We start from the raw sequence: 26686 nt of genomic DNA, 5'->3' as shown, positions 1-26686 counted from the left end.
TCTGAAGTTTGATATAATACCACTCTAACAGGAGGTGTATGGTAGGTGTTTGTCAAACTACAAAGAGTTAAATAATTAATCAAAACTGACCTTCTGGTTATCTCTAAGAACAATCTGACTTCAATACTGAGTTTTGGGCTCTCACAGAGATATAGCTAACATGGTATTACTACTGGCAAAATGGTAAGAACAAATTTAAGGTGCAGTCATTTTTTCAGTTCACTGCAAACAGGCAGTAATTGCACATTTTAGAACAGGTGGATCTTAGCACTGTCCTTAACCACTTAGAAAAGGTGCAAAAAACCCAGTTCAGCTAAACTCAATGGTATATTGTTGTCTGAAAGAGCTAAAAAAAGAGAGAAAAACCAGCTTAGCCAGCTACATCTGTCAGGAGGCACAATAGTAGCAGTTTCCAGTTTCCAACATCCTGGTTCAGTTTCTAAAACGGATGCGTGTTAGTCATTAGTTCCTAAACCGCACGACTGATAGGTGGATGAATTATATGTTGGCATTGCTGTTAGACTAACTTCATTATAAGGCATTTTTTTTGAAGAGCTCCTCATCTTAAACCCATTAACAAGGGCTTTCAAAGGAAAACCCCCTAATGGCTGCCATCATTTCACGCCACACTCATATGAGTAATACACCAGAGCTTTCTGTTTCTCTTTTTACTATAGCACTATTATGCAGTGCCTATAAGCGGTTCACAGCACTAATAAGAAGAAATGTTTATGAACTGACCTGAACTTTCCTACAATGCACAAAATACTAGCAGGTTAGCAAGAAACGCACTTACACTCTCCACGGGCTTTCTTAACTGCCTTAAATAGATTTTAACTTATCTCCTTAACCTTGCATGAGCCATCAAGTCTACATGTGCATATGACCAGTGTTACCATAGTGACGTCTTGGCAATATGATGTAGAAATAATACTGAGAATAGAATAAGAGGGGAGGAAAAACGTGAAGGACTGTGATGTGCTTCATAAAAGAAAAGAGCATTAAGGAGGAGTGGAGTTGAGACTGCATTTGGAACTTAATAAAGAATCAAAGGGCTTGTTTGTTGACTTGTTTATGCAAGCAGTGAGATTTTAAACAAGACAAATTGGAAAGGATTAATTCTCAAGTGTTTCTGCTATTGTTGATATCAACAACAATTTGTTTCTCTCACCATCTTTCTGAAATATGTGTGTGTGTATGGCCTTGAAATGGTCTACCATAATAATGATGACACACTTGGATTAAACATCGTTTTCTCAGAGGTTATTTTCAAGGTTCCTTCTAGCTTTTCTTTTGTTGTGAGTCAGGAAAATGTTTTAAGGTGATAAACACTTTTTAGCCATTAGATGTTCTTATATCACTTGATTCATCTTAAATCAACTGTAGTAAACATTGCTTTATCAGAGACCAATCACAAAAAAAAAAAAGTACAAAAAACACGAAAGGCACAACATATCTCAAAAGTGTCACAAGGGCTTGTTTATAAAACCTAAACTCTTTTAAAGCAGATACATTTAATATGATTTTATTAATGTATATGTTGAACTGCACCAGAGCTACTAGGATCATTTGAAATGTGAAGTTAGAGGTGTAAACAAATCCCACTTAAACTAGTCTCTTGTTTACTACTGTCACAGCTAATACAATAAGCATTTATTAGTTATTATCATTTTGAATTGTATTGTGCCTTTCCTCTCACCCAGTGGAGGGTTTAGTTACTATGGCAAACATTCCCCTTCCAGCTGATTAGATTGTAGCCTGGTCTGAATCATAACCAGACTCACAATGTACAAATTCAACAGGAAATCACCATAAATGCGGACCCTGAAAGATAAGAACTGGCCAATTGACAAGTGAGGACTGCAAGCACCATGGTATCCTCTACTGCAGTGCTTGACATGGTTGCCTCCTTTGGTAGGCGGACGTTCTTGCACGCTGCCCTTGTTTGCCATGTCAGCCATTTGATTCCATCATCTGTCGCATGTTCCTGGCCTTAAATTCTCATTCTCAAGCTTTTGCATATGGGCTTGTTAGAACAATGATCTTTTATTTCCTTCCACCCCCTGTAATTTTCTCTAAATGTACATTTCCACTGTGAACAGTTCACTATGGGATGAAAGATAAACTTAAGCGGAAAGTAATCTTGAACTGGAAAATGATGGTACACACTTTTCAATCACCTTTCAAGTAATTCCGTGTGGAGGCAGTCCATGGACACTTGCAGTTCTCGGAGATGGTAACCTTGCTCTCATTGTCTAGTTTTGAACTTTAGACTTGACTTTGGCTTTGTACTGAGTGTGAGTGTTGTCACTAAAAATGTGTAAAGAGATTGTTTGTTATGGAACAGCTGACCTTGAATCACTGAATAAAAGCTGACTCTGTGTGACTATGCAGTACAGTCAGTGTACAGCTTCAGAATCATCAGTGCCCTGCCATGACAGCTGCAGTACTAGACTAAAATCTATTTTATATCATGAATATTCTATCATGGCTATTCAACCGAGGCCTTGGTGTCTTTAGATTTTTCTTTGCTGAAAAGCACATGACTTTGTTTTGTTAATTAGGATTCTCTCTTGGTTAAAGAGGTCTGACTATTAGTGAGAGAGGTTATCAGGTTCTAAGTGCAGGGTTGGAGCAAAACCCAGTAGTATCTACCTTCAGTTAAACATCCCTGTTCTATATTCTAAAAATGCTGTTAATATGCAGGCTGTGCATCAAATAAGCACACTGGACTTGCCAGTCAGACAAATTACAACTACAAAGTTTGGCTTCATCTGTATTGCAATCTTCACAAAGTCAATCACAATCAGCCCTCCCCCAACATGCAAACACGCTCGCGCACCCACACAGGGGACCTCAGTCACATGCTCTCTGAACAAACATTCTGTCATGGTGCATAGAATGGCAGGAGATTCAAGTCACTTGTCCTCAGGCTCTGAGAGGCCTGTCTCCCTGTCCCCCTCGTCCACCCGCCCGCTCTGAGAGGCCTGTCTCCCTGTCCCCCTCGTCCACCCGCCCGCTCTGAGAGACCTGTCTCCCTGTCCCCCTCGTCCCTCCACCAGTTCTGAGAGGCCTTGTCTCCTTGTCCTCTCGTTCACCATTTAGTGCCACTCTGCAGGTGGGGAAAGGTAGCTGTGCCCAAGCAATGAAAATGGCCAGCTGTGCATAAGCAATAAATGAAGTGACTCAGGAGAATGAAGCAACCACTTGATTAAATTAACTCTCCTTAGAAAACCTCTGCGTTCACATGACAACTAAACAGTAAGCAGTTAAGGAAAAGCCAAGAAATCACTGAGACTGAACACAGTGGTAGCACGATCTCCACGCACTACCAATCCAAACACTAGCACAGGGGTTAACACTAGCTAATTAGCTCTGTATATGTATAGAAGACAAACTTACAGTACATCTTTTGTATTAGTTCATATTCTGTTCATGTTTTCAGCATGTTTTTTGTTCCATTTAGCTTAAATGAATAAAAAATTGGCTGGAAAGCTTACTAATGAGTGACTGGGCAAATCACAGGTTTATATACAGTGGCATCTAGTGTCTAGAAGACTCACTACATGGCGACTCCACTTACTCTTCAAATGCTGACATGGACATGGGAGACTGATTATTATTAGATATCAGTTTTTTCCTTTATTTGTTCTTTGTCATCTTTTTGAGTCATCGCATTTGAGCAGTGTGTGCATATGTGAGTGCATGTGTGTGTAACCCAGCAACCTGTTTCACATTTGTATGTGCTGTCTGATGTATTCCATGTACACATGCAGGGCACTGACCTTGGCTCTGACGTTCTCAAATGATGCCGGGCTCACCAGCGAGAAACAGATGAGAAACACATCCTGAAACACACGACACGGCGGTCACAACAGTTCCCTCCTATGACCTGCATATTGGCTAGGTTTATACACAAGACCAGTTCACTCCTAATGGTTATTTTCCATGCAGAAAACTTTTTCAAGTTTGAACCAGCATAAATGTACACTTAACATGTAAGTAACAGTATAATTGGTTCTACCTTTGGTTATGAGTTAAATATATATGGAAACAAACAGGTTTTATGACAATGAAATATGAGCTTCAATGTTTGTGTAAGGTGGTCAGCTATAGAACAGTTCCTTAGTTTAGCATTTATGAATAAAGTTCCTCATCTCAACATAACGTTTATGGACTGCTGTTGATGGTGTTGAGTTGCACCCGGAGAGATGTGAGTGTTTATAGGTGATAGTCTGAGAGTGGGTGTTTTTACCGTCTGTGGGTAAGAGAGGGGCCGGAGTCTGTCGTAATCCTCCTGTCCGGCTGTATCCCAAAGGCCCAAGTTGACCGGTTTGCTGTCCACCATCACATTGGCAGAGTAGTTGTCGAACCTGGCAGACAGCAAAAAACACACATCTCAGAGTCTGCGCTGGTCTGACATGCAGGACATATGGGAGACATGGAGCCAGAGCTGGAAGATAATCCAGCACTCACACAGTGGGGATGTACTCTCCAGGGAAGGCATTGGTGGTGTAGCTGATGAGCAGACATGTTTTACCCACAGCACTGAAACACACAGGGCAAAAAAGGTCAGATCCTTGCATACACAACACACACTGGTAGTGTACATGTCATGCTAGCAGTTAGTTGCATAAATGTAGTTATTCCAAAAAACATATTCTAGGCCAGTTTGTCACAGAATCTTTGGTACAGAATCAAAATATTAATAGTCACACAATGTTATAATAGTTTATGTAACTAAAATATTTTGTGTCATGATATTTTTAGTGCTTTAAACCTTTTAGTAAGTCGAAGAGTGTGGGGGCGTAAGATGTTATGCACTCACAAAATATTGTGTCATAGTATAAAAAATTAGAAACTGCTTATTCCGATGCACAGAGCAGGCAATACACATTCCTAAAGGGAAACGTGTGAATCTGTTTACTTATGCTGTCTGGATAAGCACCTGTGTGAGAGGCATGGTTCTACACAAACTTCCACTTGGAGAGAAGTGTTTGTGTGTGTGTGTGTGTGTGTGTGTGTGTGTGTGTGTGTGTGTGTGTGTGTGTGTGTGTGTGTGTGTGTGTGTGTGTGTGGCAAGTGGAGTATCATGCTGCTGCATGCACTAGAGGAATGCTGAACACACGCTCACACGCGTGCACGTACACACAGACACATGGTGAAGCTACATCGTCACTAAAACATTTCCCCTCAGGCTACACATATAGTGTAGCAACTCACAGAAGGCTAACAGCTCTCTCTATCTCACGCACTGTCTCTTCTTCTCACTCTCTATTTCCTCACACATGCACACACACGCACACACAAACAAAGGTAAATCTGCTTGGCAGACTTGTGTGCACTTGACTTAAGCGCTAGGTTCTTCAGCAGGAAATTAGAAACCTCTAAAGGTAAAACCCATTTCTAGCTGGAGAGATTTACAAATGAAGCCAGAGCTAGCTATAGGGACACTGTAGGATTCACTGTAAATGCCAGACCCACACAGTATCTTTAAAGTACATTAAATCACTGCATGACTAAAAATAAATGCCAAGTTATCAGAGGGCACAGCTTATGAGGTATGTGCTCAACTTCCTCATAGAGGAGCTTCTCACTCTAGTGTGTACACAGCATGGGTGTTTCATTAAAAATGAACAAAAAATAAGTAGGAAATACAAGACAATAGGTTGTAATGTTAAATAACAGGACTGCACAATATGCTCAAAGCACTGACCAATTTCCTACATTCCAGATGTGGGTTCTGTGGGCTTCTTAATTAGTCACGCCATTGGCATGATCCAAAGTTGCAAATAATTTTGATAAAAAATAATTTCACTCTTTAGGCTAGTAAATAACTATATAAAGAGTCCACCACTGTGTTTTTAAATCTTCAGTTCAAATTCACAATATGCAGCAGTATAATTGCAACCCAGCAGTTATTTGTTTATGTATTATTTATGCATTTTCAAGTGTGTAGCTCTATTATATTCTGTGACACTGAGACACTTTTTTTTCTTGGTGCTTGTGTACACTTTGAACTTGAGAGGCTCTTTGAAGTTGTCATGAATCACAGAGGAGTGACTGAGAAGAAGAGAAAGAGAGTCACGGAGAGAGAGACAGAGAAGGAGATGGAGAGAGAAAGACAAATGAAGAGAGAGAAGGAGAGAAAGAGGACATCATGGCTGGTGGTGGCAATGTGACAGGAAGCAGGGCGGTTTTTTCAAGGAAGTGACAGTGACTTTTCAAGTGTGTCTTTGAACGTGCTCCATATTTCAGTCAAACTAGCTATGTTTCTTCATGCTGATCATCAATATGTTCATCTCACCGACCGGTTCCCAGCGATGCTTGCTCCTCACACAGCCTAATCTCCCAACATCTCTTTCCCATGCAATCTCAGAAACACACTCTCATAGCATAATATTGTTCCACTAGTCATTCTTTCCATTCTTTACTGTGTCATATTAGATGGCTTGTGAGACACCACTCAGACAACAGCAAAAGTATTTATATGTGTACCCTTTCTCAGTAATCCTTAAGTTTAAAGACATGTTTGGGTGTGTTTCTGTGAGTGTGTATCCATTTAAGGCAGGCTTTAGTACAGCCGTTGCAAAACTATCTCTTTACGGAAGTGCTTAGTCAGTACAATAGTGTGGCTCTGTGCCTTCATTACATGCTCTAACAAATCATTCAACAGCGCACTTTAAGGACAACAAATGAGCTAAGTCCATCCTATTATATGTAACAATCCAAACTGCATGGCAATAGTGGTACAGTCCCTGATCTTTTTGAAAATGAAGGAAGTCAAATAAAGAGTCGAACCAGCTTCTGTTTTTTTTCTCCAGATGTGGTCGGTCACAGTACCCAGTGCAGCTGTGGGACAGGTGATGAAGCGTGCTCCGCCATCTTAAAGGATCTTTACTGCCTTGTCATGGTGCACAGGTGGAAATGGCTTGACTGCAGTAGGGCTTTCACCTACTCACTGTCGCTTTGATGGCCTACCTCAATCCAGGATGACCTAACTCAAACCAAGCTGATTTCTATAGCATGGCAACCAACCATTGCGGAACTACCAATAAAGAAGCATTATCCTATGATTAGGTCTGGGCTTACTAACAGTCAGAATGGTAACAGTCAGCATGGTAACAAACAGAGAGCTAAACTCTCAGTGATGGTAGTATCACTCAAAGGAATCTGTCGATGTAATATTGCAATCTCTGATTCCCACCTGGACATGTCAGGGTTAAGAAAGCAGCGGGCTTGTGAGGTAGGGGAAACATTCCTGCAGGTGATTCCACAATGAGAGACTTGAGCAAGTGAGCACTAGCAATGAAATGGCTCAAGAGGAACTGTGTAACTTTAAAATAGAGAACTGTGCAGAAGCTTTAAACAGGATATCCTTAAATGCAAAGAACAAGAGAAAGAAACGGAGAGAGAGAGAGAGAGAGAGAGAGAGAGAGAGAGACTGACTTGTCCTTTAGTATGGCCATTGTATTGCTGGAACCTATCTAATGACATGCCCACAAAATGGTCTGCATTACTAAGTGTTTCAATCAGGTTTTCAGGTCTTATGAATTAAGGTACACAAAATCAGGTTTATCGATACTCTGCTTTAAACAAATTAAAGCAGAAAACAGAAAATTGTAATCATGTATTTATGAATTTGTAGCAAGAACATGAAGTTTTTAGTCTTTTATTATCTATGCCCATGAATATAAATTGAGTACAACTCATGTTTCAGCCAACCACCACTAAATATCTAAACCACCAATAAATTAACCACCACCAAATATGTATAATTTATCACCATTCAAGAAAATGTTAGCAAAGCACACGCTCACACATCATTTGTAGTTGGCACAAGTGAAAATCTGCTAAAGTATCAAAGTGCTGTTTGACACCCGTCTGTCCAGATATCCTAATTCCACAAAATATTCCACATTGTCCTGCCAGCTATTGCACTTCCATCTTTGTTCATTGCTCTCATGTGTGTTCTGATCTCTGTGTGGCCTGCTCACAGCAAACCCAAACACATTTGTTTATACTCCAACGTCCCCAGCAGTGTGTATTCCCCCTGTATCATCACCATGAAGCAGTATCAATCTGGCATCCCATTGTCCATATATCCCGCCGCCCCTACCCAGTAAAACTCAGTAATTAATAAATAATAACAGCTTAATTAAATGCTAAAATCCACCAGTGTAGGCTATAACATAACATGTGTTATCTCCTATATCAGTGTAGCACGCCTCTATACTCAAAACCACTATGACTAATTGTAACATGGCCTTTAGATGAAAGCAGAAATATGCAACTGGCATCACCGCTCAGGAAGTCAGAGAAGTTGCAGCGCTCTGTCCCCCACTTCAAAGCAACAGTCAAAGCCTTTCAAAGTCTCTCCTGCATCACCCATCAGTCAAACAGAGTGCTTACATTCCCAGGACGCCTGGGGACATATGCCCCATCACTGCACTGCCATTTTAAAATGAAGAAGTGTTGCTGATCAGGCCCCGACACCAGAGAGCTGCAGCCGCTTCCTTATGATAAAGATCATTGTGCGATTTACTGAACGTAACATAATAACTTCCTGCACAGTCTTAAAGGAATGATTAAATACTGGCCCATGCCAATGGTGAGGGCTTTTTTTGTTTATTTATTGTTAACAGTGTGTGAGAGCACAACTAGTCCTCTGTGTACAGGACGATGTGACATACTGGATGCTGGGTGACATATCAAGCTACTCTCGATAGTCATTCACTCAGTGAGTGTCCTTCACTTCACCGGCTTCCTGGTCACCGATTTGTGTTCCAGTGTACATTAATACACTTTGCCAGGCCAAGCGAGTACTGCCCTGAACCAAAGTCCCTCCTGTATGCAGAGCTACTCAGTCCTAGTGAGTAAGAACCACTTCATGTATCACTGACACCAAACAGCAGTGTGACCCCATTACAGTCTAACCAGGTCATCAGTTGATTATGGTAAAATGTTCACACCAAGCAACAAGGTGTGTAACAGAACGTTGAACAGAACATTTCCTTCTGAACATGTTACAAATCATCAAGAAGAAAAGAAAAGAAAAGAACAAAAAGAAAAGAAAAGAAAAGAAAAGAAAAGAAAAGAAAAGAAAAGAAGGAAGAGAAGGCAGCCAGGTTAATCACCATATCACCTGCTTCAAGTTCACCTTAAATCTCTCTTGTAGTAACAGTGTTGCATAATACATCAAACAAATAATTAGAAAACTTTAGACCGGATGCTATGATATTTTACTTACCCATCACCCACAACGACGCACTTTATAGCTTGCATTTCTCTTAACCGTGAACCTAACTTCTGACGCGCTTCGATTAAACTTAGTAAAGGTGAAATACAGGAAACAAGAGTGCTGCTTCACCGAGGCTCAGTGTCTTTTCCCACCCCCTCTTCGGTATCGCTCGCTGCAATTTTTGTGGTACGCTCTTTCGATCTGTCCAGTCTTGTGCATGTGTTTGTGAAATTCTAACGCACTTCTACGAACTCGCCGATCTTAGATCAGCGTAAATTAGTAAATTCCACCAGCACCTAAAGCAGTTCATGTAGCAGGAAGTAACCGCGCACGCTTGTAAGGCGCACGCTTTCCACATTACTATAATGCAATTCCTGATTTCAGACACCAGATGGCAGTAGACAACAACATATTCAACAATGTACTTGAAGGCTCATAAAAATGGTACTTCCTTTGCAAAAAAAAAAAAAACTGAATTATTGTGGATTTGAATAATATGAATGAACGATGACCTCTACCAAGTCCGACACACTGGGAGCTGTTTAGGCTTCTGAAAATGCATGAGTTAAAATAATTTTTTATTTTATTGTAACTATTAGTCCAAACACAATGTGTGTGTGTGTGTGTGTGTTTGTGTGTGTGTGTGTGTTGGGGGGGGGGGGGGGGGAGAGAGAGAGAGAGAGAGAGAGAGAGAGAGAGAGAGAGAGAGAGAGAGAGAGCGAGCTATGAGTTCCCGGAGTTAGCCTATTGTTCGCTGTTATCGTCCCTGTTATCCTCTATTGCTCAGAAGTCTGAACTTCTGAATGTCTTTTGTTGGCAGAGTCAGACCGTGAGATAGAACTTGGCGAATGAAGGTAAGCAAACATTTTGCTGAACCTTTTCCACACACTTGATATTTTGAAACAAAACACATAAAGAGTCCAATATCAAATGCCCTATTATATAGCATATATTAAATGGCCTACAGAATAATACTCTAACAAGTACATAGTGAATATTTTTTAAAATCATTTTACCATTTTAACCTGGCTCATATTTTTAAATGTGTGCAATGTGAAGAGGGTGGTTTGCAACTTTTTATTGCTTTGGTTCCATTGTGTTGTATCAATATGAATAATGCTGAGAATATTGAAAAATACTCAAATTTTATGTAACTGCATTCACCCATTAATCTAGTCACATTTATAATCAAGTTAATTTCTGTCCTTCTTAAAGAAATATACTGCTAGAGAGAACCATAGGAAAAAACTGAATTTATGTTGAAGTGAAGTCATTACTGACAAGAACTTGCTGGTACAATAATGCGTTTGTGAGGCATCACAGATACTAATGTAGAGCTTCTTCACACCTGAGGCATGGTGTTGCGGTGATATAAATACTCAGGCTTCTCAGAAGTGGGGCTACTTTAAGTGGCTGAAGTTCCAGTGTGTGGACAGTCCTTCTCCTGAACGGCCAGAATGGGCTCCAGGAGAAAGAACAGCTTCCTCTGGGGGAAAGGTAAGCTAGTAATCGCTACCAAATTCTACCAACTTAGAGATAAACATGTGACTGCACAAATTGTTCTGGTGTGACAGGTCAGGTTTGGGTGATATTCTGAACAGAAAGTGTAGTTATTTACCTGGGACACTGTGCAGTGGGAGACTGTGGAGTGGATCATGGAGTATCCTAGGCTTTGCTTCTTTGGTTCTTATGACATTGTTTTCCCTTTGGTTTAAACTAGAGTTTAGAATAGACTGCCCCCCTTGGCCTCTATGCATGTGAGATACAAGATGTTGAAGTATGGACAAGTGTAGCGTGTACAGCTGAGTAGCTCTTATGAGTATAATTCTCATAAAGTATGTTTGCAGTATAAGGAGACCTGATACGGTTTAACAGTATCATGTTTGTTTTAGAGTGACATTAGTACAGTACTCCAGTTAACTCACTGTGACATATTTATGATACAAGAGCATAGGTGGGAAACAAGGTCATCAGCTTCCAAAATAGAAATTGCAAGAAACTCATTAGAACTCAGAAATGAACTGTGCTGAGCTCAGTAGAACACTGAGTCCATAATCCTCATCCCCATCTACATCCTGTCCTCGGCCTTAGACATTTGAAACGGAAGTAAAATATTCTGATGTCCTAATATGCACATGTTTTTTAAAGCTCCTTCAGATCAAATGGGAAAAAAGCTAATTGAGACCAGCAGGATCAACAAGAATGACATTCTGGATGACATCCTGGTACGCTACAAACACACTGCTCTCATGCACAACATCAACATCAGGATCAAATGCTCTGGCTTCTGACAATGAAATGAACAATCAAAGGGTGGATGAAAGTCTTGTGTGTACCACATTTTTGCACGGTAAACGAAGCCATTAGTTAAGCTGATACGAAAGCAAAACAACTGAGTGACTGCTTATTTACAAAGCTTTGCAGTAATATTGTTTCTCAAGTTTTTTGACTTTGAAAGTGCTGTGTGCGCATGATGCTTGGATGCGAGTCATGCGAGTGTGTAGCCATGGCAATGGCTGGCACCAATCACTCTTATGCTCCCATGTTCTCTGACAGAAACTCCGGGTGGAGATTGAGAATGTTCTGACGGAGATCCACACAATGGAGTCGAACAAGGAGAAGTGAGTATTTCTCACTCAGAATGCTGCAGTAACAGAGGCTAGTTTGATCTTCCAGTCAAGGTCAAAGAGTTCGGAATTAGCGACCACCTTGTTTCTCATTGTCAGTTTTGGCAAGAAATTTGCTTAAAAATTGAAGCCTCCACTTACATACAGTCTCCACTAACAGAAGGATCATGTATGTTGTCACACATTTGGTTTGCACCACAGCATGACACAGCCAATCTGAAGTATGCATCGGTAGCTTCATCTAGCATGCATTCAGAGTCAGTATGCATTCACATTTCATATGCATTCAGAGTCAGTATGCATTCACATTTCATATGCATTCAGAGTCAGTATGCATTGACATTTCATATGCATTCAGAATCAGTATGCATTCACATTTCATATGCATTCAGAGTCAGTATGCATTCACATTTCATATGCATTCAGAGTCAGTATGCATTCACATTTCATATGCATTCAGATTCAGTATGCATTCACATTAAGATGGGAGATTATGCTGCTGATCTGTGCCCCTTACAGTTTATCTTTGGAGGACAATTTGTGTTAGTGGGCACTTCACACATAAGATGAACTACAGTGGGTGTTTACACTATATATATAAGTATATATAAAGACACGCATCACATCACTCATCTCATGCCTGTAAGGGGGGAGTGTGTTTCTTGCATCGTGCACATTGAGTAAGAGTGTGAGTGTTTCCGGTTTCACTATTGTACGGCTTTTACAAAAATAATTGTAGATTAAACAGAAGCAGAAAATGCTTCACAGAGATTCTGTGAAGCCATTCACTACACACACACAAACATTGATTCTGTGAACTGTGGCTCAGTGAGTCCTCTGATGATGTTATGGATAATGTTAGATAAGCACAAACACAAGCTGCAGTGGACTTCAGAAAGTGTTCACACACCATTACTGTAGCAACCTTGGTCTTTTTGTTGATCTTATTCTCAAAATTCTGTTTGCCATTGTTTTCCATTAGTAAGAATGTCATAAGGACCAAAAGATTCCTGTGTGGAAAGAAGAAGTTTAACATGGACCCGATAAAGGCAAGTGTGCCTCATAAATGTTTTTTTCAGCATAGAGATGTTATCTCAAATGAGTAGCAAAGCCTTCAGTAAATTCCTAACTACATATTGGTGGTATGAAAGGAAGAGATATAAAGAACAGAGAAGAGAATAGCAAGCGAGAGAGAGAGAGAGAGAGAGAGAGAGAGAGAGAGAGAGAGAGAGAGAGAGAGAGAGAGAGAGAGGCAAGCAAGCAAATGAACCACATCCTGTCTTCCAAAGAGCAGAAGCATTAAAGCTACACCGAAAACCTGAACTATATTTGACAGGACTATGTTTAAAAAAAGAGCATTGCATTTGAAAAGTGCTGATCAACAACAGTGCATGAGTACTTCAGAATATTTCTCATCAAAGCCCTCCCTGATACCTACCAGCTTTCCTCATCATAAACATACTATTGTATTACGGGTGTCAAAGCATGTGGAGGCTACAAATCCCAGTACAATGGAACTGTACCATAGTGGAAACAGTACATCTGCCATTTTCACATATGCTATGGATGCATCTGACGTGCTGTATTCTGCTCTCATGTGCTGGTGTTTACATTTGGGGTTCAGTGAATTCATTGGTCTGACAGTGTCCCATTATCAGATTACAGTTGAAGTCATACTGACTGTCACTTGTGTCTTTGTGGCACAGGGAATCCAGTACCTGCTAAATAATGAGCTGCTGGACAGTACCCCCGAGGCTATTGCAGAGTTCCTGTACAAAGAGGAGGGCCTCAATAAAACAGCCATTGGCAACTTCCTTGGAGAAAGGTATATCGATGACATCACACTGATGATGAGGATAAATCATTACAGTGTACTTGTATGCCCATAAAATGACAATCATGGTCAACATGGAATTAGTGAGTGTTATTGTATTTTGGGCCCACAGGGAAGAATTCCACCTTAAGATCTTGAAATGTTTTGTTGATCTGCATGAGTTCTCAGACCTGAATCTGGTACAGGCCCTGAGGTGGGTAAAGAGACCGTTTTTGCCATCCAAACTGGAGTTAATCACTAAGCTAAATGAATATTCCTAAACTGTTTTGTGCTGATTTCCGTCCCTGATCCCTGGTCTTGGCTGACTGCAGGCAGTTCCTGTGGAGCTTCCGGCTCCCTGGCGAGGCTCAGAAGATCGACCGTATGATGGAGGCTTTTGCCCAACGATACTGCACCTGCAACACAGGCGTCTTCCAATCTACAGGTACGAAGGGCCCTTGGCATGACCTCCCCATGCACTCTTTGGACAGAACTAACCCCCAGGGCTTGACTCAAGGGCATCTTCAGAGCATCAACATACTTTAGCTGTACTGAAATGCGAGTAGAGAATAGGGGAACCTGTCCAGACGAAGGTTTCACTGCTCTCTCGTTCAGACAGGTTCTTTGTTTGGCGTAGCCTAACTCCACACGTGTGCTTGTCTTCCTGCTACAGACACCTGCTACATCCTGTCTTTTGCTATTATCATGCTGAACACTAGCTTGCATAACCCCAACGTGAAGGACAAGACATCACTTGAGCGCTTTATCAGCATGAACCGGGGCATCAACAACAAAGAAGACCTGCCCAGCGACCTCCTTACGGTAAAGAAGGCTTCTGTGGGGGGATGGGCAGTCCACTCATGCTGGCCACTTCGCACGACACATTAACGTTCACATGGGAAAGCCATGATCTGTATCCATGACTTTATTTTGTGGCGATTTCCTTTAGAAACTGTACGAGAGCATTAGGAATGAACCCTTTAAGATCCCAGTGGATGATGGGAATGATCTCACTCACACCTTCTTCAATCCAGATCGCGAGGGCTGGCTCATGAAAGAGGGTAAGTGAGGAGCGAGGAGACGGAATCATGCGCTCCTTTGGCCAACATACACACTGTCTTTTGGCTAATAAAGCATTTTCTTCATCCTTTAATATTAATTAACGTTAGTCATCTATCAGGTTTTGTATATTTTCTGTCTTTGACTATGACTTGGCAGTTTCTTGAACAAGTGAGAAAGTATTCGTAATATTTGACATCATGCATACCACCTCTAAACTATAGGGGGCAGGGTGAAAACATGGAAGAGGAGGTGGTTCATTTTGACTGACAGCTGCCTTTACTACTTTCAGTACACCACAGTGAGTATTATCTCTACCTAAGGTCCGTCTTTACCAAAACTGTAATCCAAAATACATTGCGCATTGTGTGTGTGTGTGTGTGTGTGTGTGTGTGTGTGTATATATATATTATTATTACACATATGTTGTATCCCTGTATCCCCTCATCCCCTGTATACCATGCATGACTATGTACGTGACAAATAAAACTTTGAAACTTTGAAACTTGAAACAAATAGTGAATAAGTAAATAATTGCTCAAGTACTACAAAAGTAATGAAATGACTCAATGAAATGGCACAGATTCATTTTTATTTCTTTTCTAGGACAAAGAGCCCAAAGGCATTATCCCGCTAGAGAACTTGAGCGTGAGAGAGGTGGATGACCCACACAAACAGGTACTGCTACACTCTAGTGCTGTTATGGCCTTTGTTCTTTTGTAGCGCCCTTCATGCAAGGGTTGCTCAACCTGCTTCCCAGTGACCTTCCACCCTGCACAGGTCCAGTGGGGCCCTGACCTGACCCACTTCACACAGCCTGGGAAAGGCATCAGGACCATCTGAAAATCAAAGCATGTTAGAAGGTGAAGTCTGCTGAACACCAGAATTAGGGCCAGGCTCCCTGATTTATGGTTTCGAACAGATGTGGAAAAGTCTCAGCAGTACTAAATGTCTACAGGGTGGGAGATAGAAGCGTAGCTCCGTGAGAACCGCATGGTTATGCTTTGAATGCGATTGTACTCATATGAGTCAGTTTCTCTCCACCCCAGGTGCCATTTTGGTTACGACAGAAAATGTTTCTATGTGATTAGAGTTTAACTTTTGCGCTTGGAGGATTTGTGCTGATCCTCGTGTGTCCATATGCGTGTGAGGGCACTGGGTGTTGAAAATGTTTGATTTCATGAATGGATGTCTGTTCTGTGTATGTGCATGTACAGTTCTGTCTGGAGCTCTTCATCCCTCATGGTAAAGGGCAGACGATAAAGGCATGTAAGACTGATCCGGACGGGAGGGTGGTGGTGGGGAAACACCAGTCTTACCGCATCAGTGCCTCGTGTGCTGAGGAGCGCACTGACTGGGTCGAAGCCATCAGGTAGTGTCCTGCGTTACCTGCACTAGAGCCATCCACACCATCAGCCCCACACCTCACCCTGACCCGCAAACCACCTGAACCAACCACCCACCTCATGCAGCACTACACCATGATTAACATGCACTAACTTGACAATTTCAAAATGCCCCTCGAATGCACCCAGAACCAATCAAATCTAACCAAACTTGATGGACTGTCTTTCTCAACCCTCAGAGCATGCGTCACAAAAGACCCCTTCTACGACCTGGTGACTGCCCGTAGAAAGAAAGTCATCAGCAGTGGCAGTGAGATCTCCTGAAAAACATCAGGACCTGTATCTCTTTCCAAACATGTTTCTACACATACCGCACAGATGTGTCTGGATCTCAACCTCTGACTCACTGACCTGAGGCCTCTGACCTCTTAACCCAGGTGACCTTTAAAAGCAGACTTCACAAAGGAGTGAACCCCCATGGATCCACACAGCAGACAAGGCACAGCCTCTCACCCATTGTCTAATTTCTCCCATCCTGCTTCAGTTCTTCTGGTTATGAAGGCTCGATTTGCCTAGAAGCCAGGGTTGTGAAATCATTTTAATATTTTCGTTCCAAGATTTCCAAAACTCAGAGCTTCGCAGCAGCCAACAGAATTTCACTTCTACTCTGCTAAACATTCATATCCGCTAAAATGTCCTTTGACCAAGTAATGGCAATGCATTGAGATGGTAAATAGACAGTTACTGTTACATGTTTAAGGCAGGTTTTTGCTTTAACATTTGAGTGTTGTATGCTTTTACCATTTTTTGTGTGCTTATACATTTTCATATAGCTGCGATAATATAATGGGGGGTTTTTTCATCTGTGGTGAGTGCTAATAATTTTTTAATGGTTGGCATTACAAGTATAGAAAATTTTGTATACAATTTAGTATACAAGTTATTATCATGTAAAGAGCAAATTGTTTATTTATTAAATGTACCTGGTAATCCCTGCATGTGTAGAACAAAGATTTCCCCAGCAGGGGGCAACATTCATCTACCTGCAAGCAACATTAGTAGTGATTCATGACAATTCTTAGTTAAGTTAAACAGAATTAAACAGAACCTTATATAACTTAGTCTTCACAACATTTATTGCACAGTAGCTTCATCAGAAGAAGACAGAAAAAAGCACGTGGGGTGGTCGTGAACAGCCCTTTCTTTTCGGGAAGACAGCACATCTGCTTTGCAAAACTGCATTTGTGGTGTACAGCAGCAAGCTCCTTTCTTCCTGTATGTCATTTCCTCAACCTAGAGTTCACTCTTTCTCCTCGTTTCTTTCTTGTCCTTCGCTTCACGTTGAGGTTATACAGGATGTCGCGTGTATTCGTGACGTTTCCTCCGTCACCCAAGCATGTGCTCCATCCTGCACAGGTATTTCGTGGAGGACAGCACAGAGATCTGTATGTACACCGTCTTTGGAAAACCACAAAAACCCAGAGATACAGGAGGAATCGTGTGCTCAAACAAGGGCGTGGGAATATCCCAAGGCCAAGCTAAAAAAAAAAAAGAGTGCATTCTGGCATAATTGCAAAGTGTAATTGACTTTTTACAGAAGTCAGCAATGTGCTGGGTTATTTTTTAGTTTAAATAAACCTTTAGATTTCAGCTCATTAAATCTCTTTATGTTATACATTTAGAATTTACCTTACCTGGACACTTTAAAGCATTGTGAAGTGAGTGAAGTTTATCACAGTTTAACGAAAAAGAATAGTACATAATGGATGAACCTTGACCTTTATGAAGGTCCACAGGCTCTTTTTATTGTCTGGAATAAAAAATTATATTTAAAAAAAAAAACATCACAAAATGTATCAAATTATTGTGACTTTAAATAGAAGAATACACAACAAAAATTGCATCCAATTCATTCGAACATTCACATAGCCTCTCAAGAACAATGAAAAAGACCGCATTAAACTCCAATTCATTGATCTCATGACTGAATACAGGTCTTCTTGTGGCTCTGCCTATGCCCTCTCGAGCCTAAGGAGAGACAAAGAGAGGGTCAGACACAAAGGCTGCATTATTCAAACTTGCTACAAAAGATCAGGTAACCACATTTCCAAGTCTCTATTCACAGACACCAGTTCAGTGAACTCCTCGGAAGGTATGTATGCACCATGCTAAACTGAAGCTGAACCGGAAACAAATGAACAGTCCAAACCAGCGGATGTCTGTGTTTCCTCTCATTAACACAGCTGACTCAGCTCATGGAGGGTTTGAAACGAATCTTGCCATGGAGAATGTTATTGGGGTGTGATTGGTCTGTGTGGAAATATAAAAGTGTAAAGCAAGAAGCCATACCGTCCTCGTCTGCTGTGTTGATGGTCACCAGAGACATGCTTCTTTGGCCTAGTTTGGAGGGCCTCTTGTCCTTTTTGAATCTCAGCGCACTTGGATTTTCAATGATCACATACGTGCTGTCGAGCTCAGTCGTGCTGCCATTCTCTGGGATATTCTGTAAAGCAGAGGAGGTCATGTGCTTGGCTGTGCCCTCAGGTGGCGCTTCCTTCACTGGACTTGCTACCTTAGGCATTTCCTTGGAGTGTTTGGCCACTGTAATATCCTTGCTCTGACTGCCAGGTTTTGGTTGGCTGTGTCCAGGTGTTTTTGAGTCTGAAATATGGTTTGCTGTCCTTAATTCCGGGCTTTGATTGGGTGACCTGCCTTTGAGGAAAAGACGGAAAGAACTACGCTGTTTTTTGAGACTAAAGGGAGATGGATTCTTCTGCCCCTTGTTTTTGTCTCCCTTATTCTCATTTGTGTCTTCTTTGGATTCAGGGGTCTGCGGGGACACATTCTTAAGTTGTTCACCACTTGGTTCAAGTAATTTCTCAATATTGCTCACAGGGCTCTGCCCAACATATTCCCTTATCTTAGTGAGATCTTGCAGGGATCCAGTGAGTCCAAAATTATTGCCCACCACCAGTGCATATTTGGGATTATGGTACTTATGAGCAGGCACCTTAAGGTTGACCTGCTTCGAGTCCTCCAGAGATACCTGGAAGCGAGAGGTAGACACAGGTAACAGTTGATTGCTAGGAGCAGCAGACACTTTTACTGCTGGGGCAGGCATAGGGGGCTTGGTGATGTGTAACTCGTGGTACAGATCCACTTTGTCTGACACGGCATACAGCTCTCGGAAGTCGTTGTCAAAAAAGTCCACGACTTGGCCTGACATGACTGTGATGGTATTGCGGTTCATCCGAGAGGATGTCCATGTAAAGCTGTACAGGGTAATGAAAGTAATGATTGAGTGGATGAATGGATAAATAATAGACAAATGGAGAAATTACTATTGTAAATAGTTCTTGGTGAAATCAGCTGGTAAACTGGTGAAATTCAGTGGTGAATGTATACGTCTTAGATACTGACCTATATGAGCCAAACATCACCTTATCTCCATCGACTAGCATGTATTTTGAGCACATGGCACCTGGAAACTTGCCAAAGGACAGAGCCATTCCGTAGCCCCTCACTGTGCGTACCCGCAGGCTCTGAAGAAGGAAGACCAACCAGTCAGATATCGTTTTCACCTGCACTGCAGTAGGTCATAATGTTCAAAACATGGATGAAGGAAACAGTGGGATTTGATTGTAGGTATGATGTGTGCATGTAGAACTCTCTCACTTAAGCAAACATTTAAAGGAAAGGTGGTAAAAGAAAAATTGAATTAGGCACACACATACACACATACATACACACACACACACACACACACACAAACATGTACACACACATATACACAGTATCTTCAGTATGGGTGAGAGAAAAACAAGGGCAAATGGAACACCAGGTCGGGGGTGAAATGTAAAAGTGAAAGTTTTAGTGAAGGAGGAACAAGAAATTATGACAGAGATCAGGAAAGGGCAGGCATGAAGCAAGTGTGAAACAGCCCAGAAAATGGCTCAGATCCCACTCATTCTTCTCCACTTCCCAGAAATCTGATCAAGTTGTTTTCAGTCTCAGTTCTCAAGCTCCACAGAAGTCCCCTTTTCAGTACTTGACAACAAACGTGTGAGCACACCCCAGCATAACAGGCTAGGCCAGCTCTGCGGACCCCAGGCCAGGCAGGCATGCTGTCTTGGCTGGATCGGAGTTAAGTGGGGCAGGCTTCAGGGATACTGTGTCATTTACACAGCAGAGAGTCTTACAAGTGTACACAGGGGATTCAGAGGTAACCTTAAACCTTGAAACAACAATCACATGACGAAGCATTAGTCAGTATAGCATACTTGAAGTGGTCCAGCTCACCCACAGGGTGTGTAAATATGCCTCATAAGAAACATGAATTTCAGCTTGGTTTACCATGAGAAACTGGAACTTTTACTATTTTCTAAGGTCTGAGAAGAATGTGTACGTGTTATGCTGCTGTTCACACACCCATGCTGATATATTGATAACACCTATTTTCTTTGCTTATTTGCTTATTTGCACAAAGCTCAAGCAAGGCAGACATAATAACATATCCTGTTTTTCTTTGGTGCTACAAATTGCTTTACAGTCTTTCTCAACTGCACAAATTTAGGGAACAGGATCTCACCTCTAAAATGCCTGAACACATTTTTCAAAAGCTTACACCCTTTTGGAAAAACCTTACATACTTCAAGCAAAATAAAATACTGACTTCAAAACCAAGGACATTTTCTTCAAAACGAAATCCAAATGCCACATACACTTAAATCTGCAGTTTCTATGTAATTTTCTAACATGGTGGTAGTCTACACAGTAGCCAGAGATGATAAACTGCTGCTATTATGTGTACCTGTACATGCTTGTCAATACACAGCAACAGCCACTTTACATGGTTACGCACACCCATAATCCTTATGATGCAGTACCGTAAACAATTTAAAATCATCTGGTGACTTTGCATTTCTTGACTAGAGTCCACACTTCACTGCCTCATACTCCAACAATGGTTGACACCACTTTTAAATAGTGTAGCACGTTTCATTTAGTCGCAGTAAGAGTAATGTTATTATTACTATTATTTAATTTATCACAAACGAATTTAGATTTTATTTGCTTTCTTCCTAGTTTGCCTCTTCCTCTTCCCTCTCGTCTTCCTCTCTCATTTCCCCAAACCTTCTCACAGTATTTACTGTTATGTCCTGGAGCTGGAGGATAACTAAATGAAGACTAGTTAGTGATGGACGGTGTTAGTTTAGTCTAGTTCATTCTTCATGTAGGCACGGTGCATCCATCCATGAGTGGCATTTCTACATAAATACAAATGCATCCAAAATGCATTATACTTTTGTTCAGACCTGACTGTGTCTTTGTCTCCTGTATGAGAAGTAACATTTTGATTTAATTTTTACAGTTATCAAGTACCGATACAGATGAGTAAAGAAAAGCCCTTTGGTGTTTGTTTTGATGAAGTCAAAGTTCTCTCACTGACTCTGAAATGAATGCATGTTCTGTCTTAGTCATACTAAAACATGGCATGAGAGCTGGCATGATAATTGTCCCTAGACACTGAGCATTGCATGCCCCTGTAACCTTTTACACAAAGTGTCTATGGAGACTGAGTCAAGGCTAAGAAAATAGCCTCAGAGTTTTGCACCACCAACAAGGGCAAAAGATACATGAGAATTGCCTACCAATTGAGAAAACTGAAAGAAGAGAGATAGCAAAAAGTCACGCACACTCACATTCATACACACACACACACACACACACACACACACACACACACACACACACACAGAGAGCTTGCTCACCCGCAGGTGCTGTGCTGAGATGTGTAGGCGACTGCACATGTCCAGGAAGTGGGGCAGGCCTCTCTCCTCCAGCAGCAGGTAGACAGCAACACCGCGCTTAGATGCCGCGTCAAGCAGATCCTGCAGAATCAGCAGGTCTGTCAGGAGGTCCATGACCACCGCCACCAGCTGTCCACACACACACACACACACACGCACGCACATAAACAGGCACACACATGGAACAGAGCCGGGAGGGATCAGTTGTCAAAAAAAGTCAAGTTCCTTTTTAAACTTTTAAACATCTTTGTGTTACGGTGTGCGAAAGTGCAGTCATCAGCATCAGACTCCAAACCTCCACAACCAAGCACCTGGCTCTTCCATCACAAAACAGACATCCCCAAGCCTTCAAACCCTTTGTAAATCATCAAAATACAAGTCTTCTAGCCTGAGGCATGAAACAGGCATGCAGCTAGGTTTTAACAAACAATAAAGTGAAATCAAGACTGGTGCACTATTTTTAATAGGCTTGAAAAACAGGTTTAAATGTCAGATTGACTAAATCATACTTCTACAATAGATTTCAGGCAAAAAGGTTGCATGTTAGGTCATAGACTGGTTCCTTGGTTACATAAACACATAGAAATGATGTCATGGCCAAAGCTGAGCAAGTTCATAAATATAGGCAGGGGTAACATGATGTCATACCCCACGTCAGTGAGCTGACTGGGAAGCCAGGTTTAGCAATCCCATCCACAAGATGAGAACCCAGCCTTTCCCCTTTGCAGAACCAATTTTAAATGGCTCAGTGTAGGTGAAAAATAACTTCTACTACAAGGACCTGCTGAATTATTCCCAGAATTGTTTCAGTCTGGGTTATCTAGTCCATTTCTCTCTCACTACTTAAATGTGTTCAAATTCTCTCTCTGCCCACACCTACATAGATTTCCCTCTCATCTGACTCAACTTACTCTAGTTAAAGACAATATAATATATTCATAAGAAAAAGGTTGTCACCACAGCAACATTGACGCAATATTAAGTTATTTGTGACAAACTCCTATCCAGCAATCTAACACCACACTTCTACATAACCCCTCTAACAAGCTAAAACCCCTGTGACAGGGTAGGCCAAAGCGTACTAAAATGACCAATCTGTTACCAATGTACATTGTTAACAGATAAAGGACAGCCCTTGAAAATAAACATGTATATCTGTATGCTAACCCCACCCACAAAATATGTAAGACTATGCTGAACTTTGATATGAAATTGTAACGGTGAGCGGTAAAAGGGAAGATGCATGTGCGGAAAAGAGCGAGATTTATTAAGAGTAAATCCAGAGTCAGAGTCCAGGTAGTCCAGGGTCAAACAGCCAACACGGAGAGTACGAGGATACATAATGAAGCAAAAACACAAGTACACGAAGGCAAACAGAGGAAGCAGGCTATAACAGAAACTAGGAAATAACACACGGAGGTAAGGACAAACAAACGGTTCAGATAACACACGGCCTTCCTGTCATATCCAAACATATAAACGCAACTATTCATATAAACACAATGAACCTAACAATGAACAGCCAAAACACATGGCATCAGACATGGTTTAAATACATGAACTTAAGACGGTAGAAACGAGGGACAGGTGTGAGCAATCAGAGAAAACGAAACTACGGCATGGAACTAAAATACCCAAGACAGGGAAAACATGGAACATGGAAGCTGGGAGGGACTAGCCGTGACAGAAATAAGAGCAAAATACAACCGAAAAAACACCCCTAAACAGATTACTGAACTATGGTCTAACATGGAGTGGTGTACTATGCCACCCTTTTGAATCACATGACACAAAACAGAATGGTGTGGTGCTGATAAGATGACGTCTGAGGTGACACATTTCCTTACGCAGATGAATAAATCAGCTTTTGTGCTGCTCATATGTCTACACACGCTCACGCACAAATCCACAAGCACACACACTCATGCACGAGAAACAATGTCTGATTGTCATCTGATATTTTTATGTCTCTTTGTCACTTAAAATATGTAACCAAAGATTCCTGCAGGCAAGTTAAAATAATTAATGAGCAACATTAATACGTCTGCGATAACTACATTATAATAATAAGGAGAAGAACAAGATGGAAGAACTTCTTCAGTTAATTTGTTTAAAAATGGTTTATAGATTCATACAGACATATAATCTCTGTTTTGGAACGGACTAAATCTAATATCCCAAGATACACTGCTTTATGAGCACCTGCTACCAAGCCAGTAGCTCAGTGTGACACAGTTTGGCAGTGTTCTCCACTAAACACCTGCCAAATAATTTCACTTGAGGCTATTCGCTCTACACATAGGAACTGTGTTCAAATATCGGAGAAATCAGAGAAATGTATGTTAAAACTAACAATTTTTAACATATAATAAAAAAAATACTGTAACACAACTACTGTCCTTCACTGAGTGATTGTCATGTCTATTATACACTGTATTTGTCAACCACCCTACTTGTCTGACTGATATTTCTGGGCATATTACTGTGCTATAATGTTATTATCATACTAAGGACAGTAATAATAACACACTGCATTGTGGTTGTTTGCCCAACCACAATGATTGGGTCTTAGCCTATATAAGCTTTGTAATAACTGAACAGTGTTCAGTTAACATTGCAGTGTGTGATAGACTGATCATCAAAATAAACTTAACATCCTCCATGTGAAATGAGGCACACAGAGATGAGATCATATCAGGAAGTACAGTTCTATAACCAGTGGATGTCAGCATTATAACCAAAGGATGCCAAGAAAATAAACAGAAGACAAAATGTGTCATTGACCCGTCTTTGAAATATAAAACGGTGCAGACATATTCTTAATACTTAATGGTATTACTAATGTTTCTGCACTCAAACACTGAATGCTAAAAATGATTATTACGCTTACTTTCCAGTGTAATGAATTTGCTTTTTGCTAGTTTGAAAAGTAGCAGAAAACTTTATCTTAGTGACAATCTGCTTGATTAAATCTAAGTCTTCATGATGTGATGTGGCCATAATGACAGTGGATTAGTAGGTATGGGAGAATGAGACTCTACAGAGTGCTACTTCTAGCAACTGTGGCGTTATCGCTGAGCCATATGTTTGACAGAGTGGAAAAAAATGAAAGATGACTGGCACTTCCACAGAAGAGCCTTTGGAATGTGTGAAGGAGTTCTTATTAACTTCACATTATTCCGTAACACACACACACACACATCCATACACACACAGTGGCATTTAATCTGTCACAAATTAACAATATCATGACATTTGTGCGACTTGGAACACGTTCTTCCCTTCTGGGACTCCTTTCCTCTTGGGCATAGACTGTAACTACTAGACAGTGTCTCAGTTAATGCTGTTCTATGATTTAGCGTGTGTTTCATTAAATCAGCTATAAACAAGGAAACAATTATTTCTAGACATTTGTGATTCAACATCTCTCCTACTTCATATTTGGATAACAGCATATTATTTCACATTCCTATTCTGGGCTTGTTTCTTAATCACAGTTTAAATATTGAATTCAATATTGAAATGTTTACTTTAATTAACAAAGGTGTTATTCATTATTTGTTGGACATTGCCTCTTGTACTTTTGAATACACTTTTGTTAAGAGAAAGCAAAAGAACACTTGAGAGCTCTTGTTTTGCCCAACTTTGACCAAGGTAAACAGCTAACTAATTACCTCATTATTGCATAAAATGTAAACTTCCTTAAGCCATTTGCGTTTCTGGGAGATATTTGTGAATCAGGCTATGCGTAGGCTCACACCAGCTATCGGGCAACGGGTGACAATCAAACCATAGAATATGGTTTAAGACAGCAAGAAAAACCGAATACCTTGATTCTTCATGGCCTACTGTATTGTCTAGGACTTAATTTGACAGCATGTGTAACTGAATACTATGAAGACAAGCCAGAAAATGACGCATGAATGTCCTACTCTTTCATCAGGCAGACAGGCTGCTGGAGTTTCCATGGCCTACCAGCAGGATACTCAATATTTGCATACCTTGTTTGATTCTTGTATGAGTCTTCGCACCACCTCTTTGATATGTGGACTGTTCTCTTTGGGTGGATGCGTGTAAACGGACACACGTGTTACGCCTTTGTAAAATGCGCCGTTTGGCCAGCCTATGTCCAACGGGGGTACCTCGGTATCAGACATTGTCGGCCAGTAGGTAGAATGAACACCCGAGTCCGCGTTCGAGTCATGGAGTGACCGAGACCCGCAAGATTCCGAGTCACTTTCGTTGACATATTCCTGGAAGGTTTCTCGTATCCATTTCACTTCCCTGGCAGAGAGAAAGTCCTTGGTGTTATCCTCCTTGAGTCGCATCTTGAAGGCACCATCGCCGTGCTTTAGTAGGTGTTCGAGTGCGGCTCGCTGCTCTTCACTGTAATAAAACTGCGGTTTAGACTCTGGTATCTTAACATTAATATTTTCATCGTCTATACATTTGAGCTGAGACGCAGCCATGGCAGCGGTCTCCAAGGAGAAAACGATTAAGCCCGTGTACCTTACCCGGAAGAGCTTAGCGCACCTTTACCTGTTCGATTCAGCAGAAACTCAGGTGACTTTTTGTAATACTATAGCAGCGACGCGGAGGAGGAGTTAGGGAATCTGTAATAGTGTGTGACGACATTTTGATCTGCTGTTTAGTGTAGCAAATTAAACACCTAAATGTTAATAAGATCGTCTATTACTAAGTGTAAGCCTAGTCTATACATCACATTATTGACAATAATATTTATAGGCCAACTGGGAAAATATGCATATGCTTTACTTTGTGTCTTGTTG

The 26686-nt window shown here is 41.1% G+C and overlaps 3 protein-coding genes across 4 annotated transcripts in view; 1 reads left to right on the top strand and 2 right to left on the bottom strand.

Annotated features, from left to right (window-relative positions):
• rac2 (Rac family small GTPase 2) overlaps nucleotides 1-9561 on the bottom strand; it is a 12336-nt gene extending 2775 nt beyond the window's left edge. Inside the window, exons 1-4 of the mRNA XM_027002769.3 lie at nucleotides 9251-9561; nucleotides 4477-4548; nucleotides 4256-4373; nucleotides 3786-3848 (exon numbers count right to left, since the gene is read on the bottom strand). Coding sequence (XP_026858570.1) covers nucleotides 3786-3848; nucleotides 4256-4373; nucleotides 4477-4548; nucleotides 9251-9285 — 288 coding nt within the window. The 5' untranslated portion in view covers nucleotides 9286-9561. The remainder of the gene's footprint in view (nucleotides 1-3785; nucleotides 3849-4255; nucleotides 4374-4476; nucleotides 4549-9250) is intronic.
• A 409-nt stretch (nucleotides 9562-9970) lies between these two features.
• cyth4a (cytohesin 4a) lies at nucleotides 9971-18065 on the top strand. Of its 2 annotated transcripts, none has more exons than XM_027002806.3 (14): nucleotides 9971-10095; nucleotides 10625-10738; nucleotides 11390-11466; nucleotides 11798-11862; nucleotides 12851-12917; nucleotides 13575-13693; nucleotides 13815-13895; nucleotides 14014-14126; nucleotides 14355-14503; nucleotides 14631-14742; nucleotides 14965-15041; nucleotides 15347-15418; nucleotides 15958-16112; nucleotides 16326-18065. In XM_027002806.3, the coding sequence occupies exons 2-14, from the start codon at nucleotides 10699-10701 to the stop codon at nucleotides 16408-16410; spliced, it is 1212 nt and encodes a 403-aa protein (XP_026858607.2). In that variant the 5' UTR covers nucleotides 9971-10095; nucleotides 10625-10698; the 3' UTR covers nucleotides 16411-18065. The 2 variants fall into 2 exon arrangements, with proteins under 2 accessions (XP_026858607.2, XP_026858606.2); XM_027002805.3 differs by having other exon boundaries at nucleotides 10595-10738.
• fam83fa (family with sequence similarity 83 member Fa) lies at nucleotides 17900-26585 on the bottom strand. The gene is made up of 5 exons (XM_027002804.3): nucleotides 25898-26585; nucleotides 21858-22025; nucleotides 19507-19628; nucleotides 18436-19358; nucleotides 17900-18114 (listed from the first exon to the last, which is right to left on the bottom strand). Exons 1-5 carry the CDS (start codon nucleotides 26363-26365, stop codon nucleotides 18065-18067), a joined length of 1731 nt encoding a protein of 576 aa, XP_026858605.2. The 5' UTR covers nucleotides 26366-26585; the 3' UTR covers nucleotides 17900-18064.
• Between the last annotated feature and the right edge of the window lie 101 nt (nucleotides 26586-26686).

Source organism: Electrophorus electricus, chromosome 3 (assembly GCF_041902795.1).
Source record: "Electrophorus electricus isolate QZ-2024a chromosome 3, ASM4190279v1, whole genome shotgun sequence".
NCBI lineage: Eukaryota > Metazoa > Chordata > Actinopteri > Gymnotiformes > Gymnotidae > Electrophorus > Electrophorus electricus.
This window is presented reverse-complemented; position numbering and strand designations above follow the sequence as displayed.

Bases quoted from the DNA above. Each gene is read 5' to 3' on its own strand.
- cyth4a (XM_027002806.3), top strand. From the start codon at position 10,699: ATGGGCTCCAGGAGAAAGAACAGCTTCCTCTGGGGGAAAG. The intron at 14,504-14,630 runs GTAAAGAAGGCT...GATTTCCTTTAG, and splicing joins TGCCCAGCGACCTCCTTACG to AAACTGTACGAGAGCATTAG. The intron at 15,419-15,957 runs GTACTGCTACAC...GTGCATGTACAG, and splicing joins TGGATGACCCACACAAACAG to TTCTGTCTGGAGCTCTTCAT.
- fam83fa (XM_027002804.3), bottom strand. From the start codon at position 26,365: ATGGCTGCGTCTCAGCTCAAATGTATAGACGATGAAAATATTAATGTT. The intron at 22,026-25,897 runs GTATGCAAATAT...GTGTGTGGACAG, and splicing joins TCATACAAGAATCAAACAAG to CTGGTGGCGGTGGTCATGGA. The intron at 19,359-19,506 runs GTCAGTATCTAA...TACCCTGTACAG, and splicing joins GTGATGTTTGGCTCATATAG to CTTTACATGGACATCCTCTC.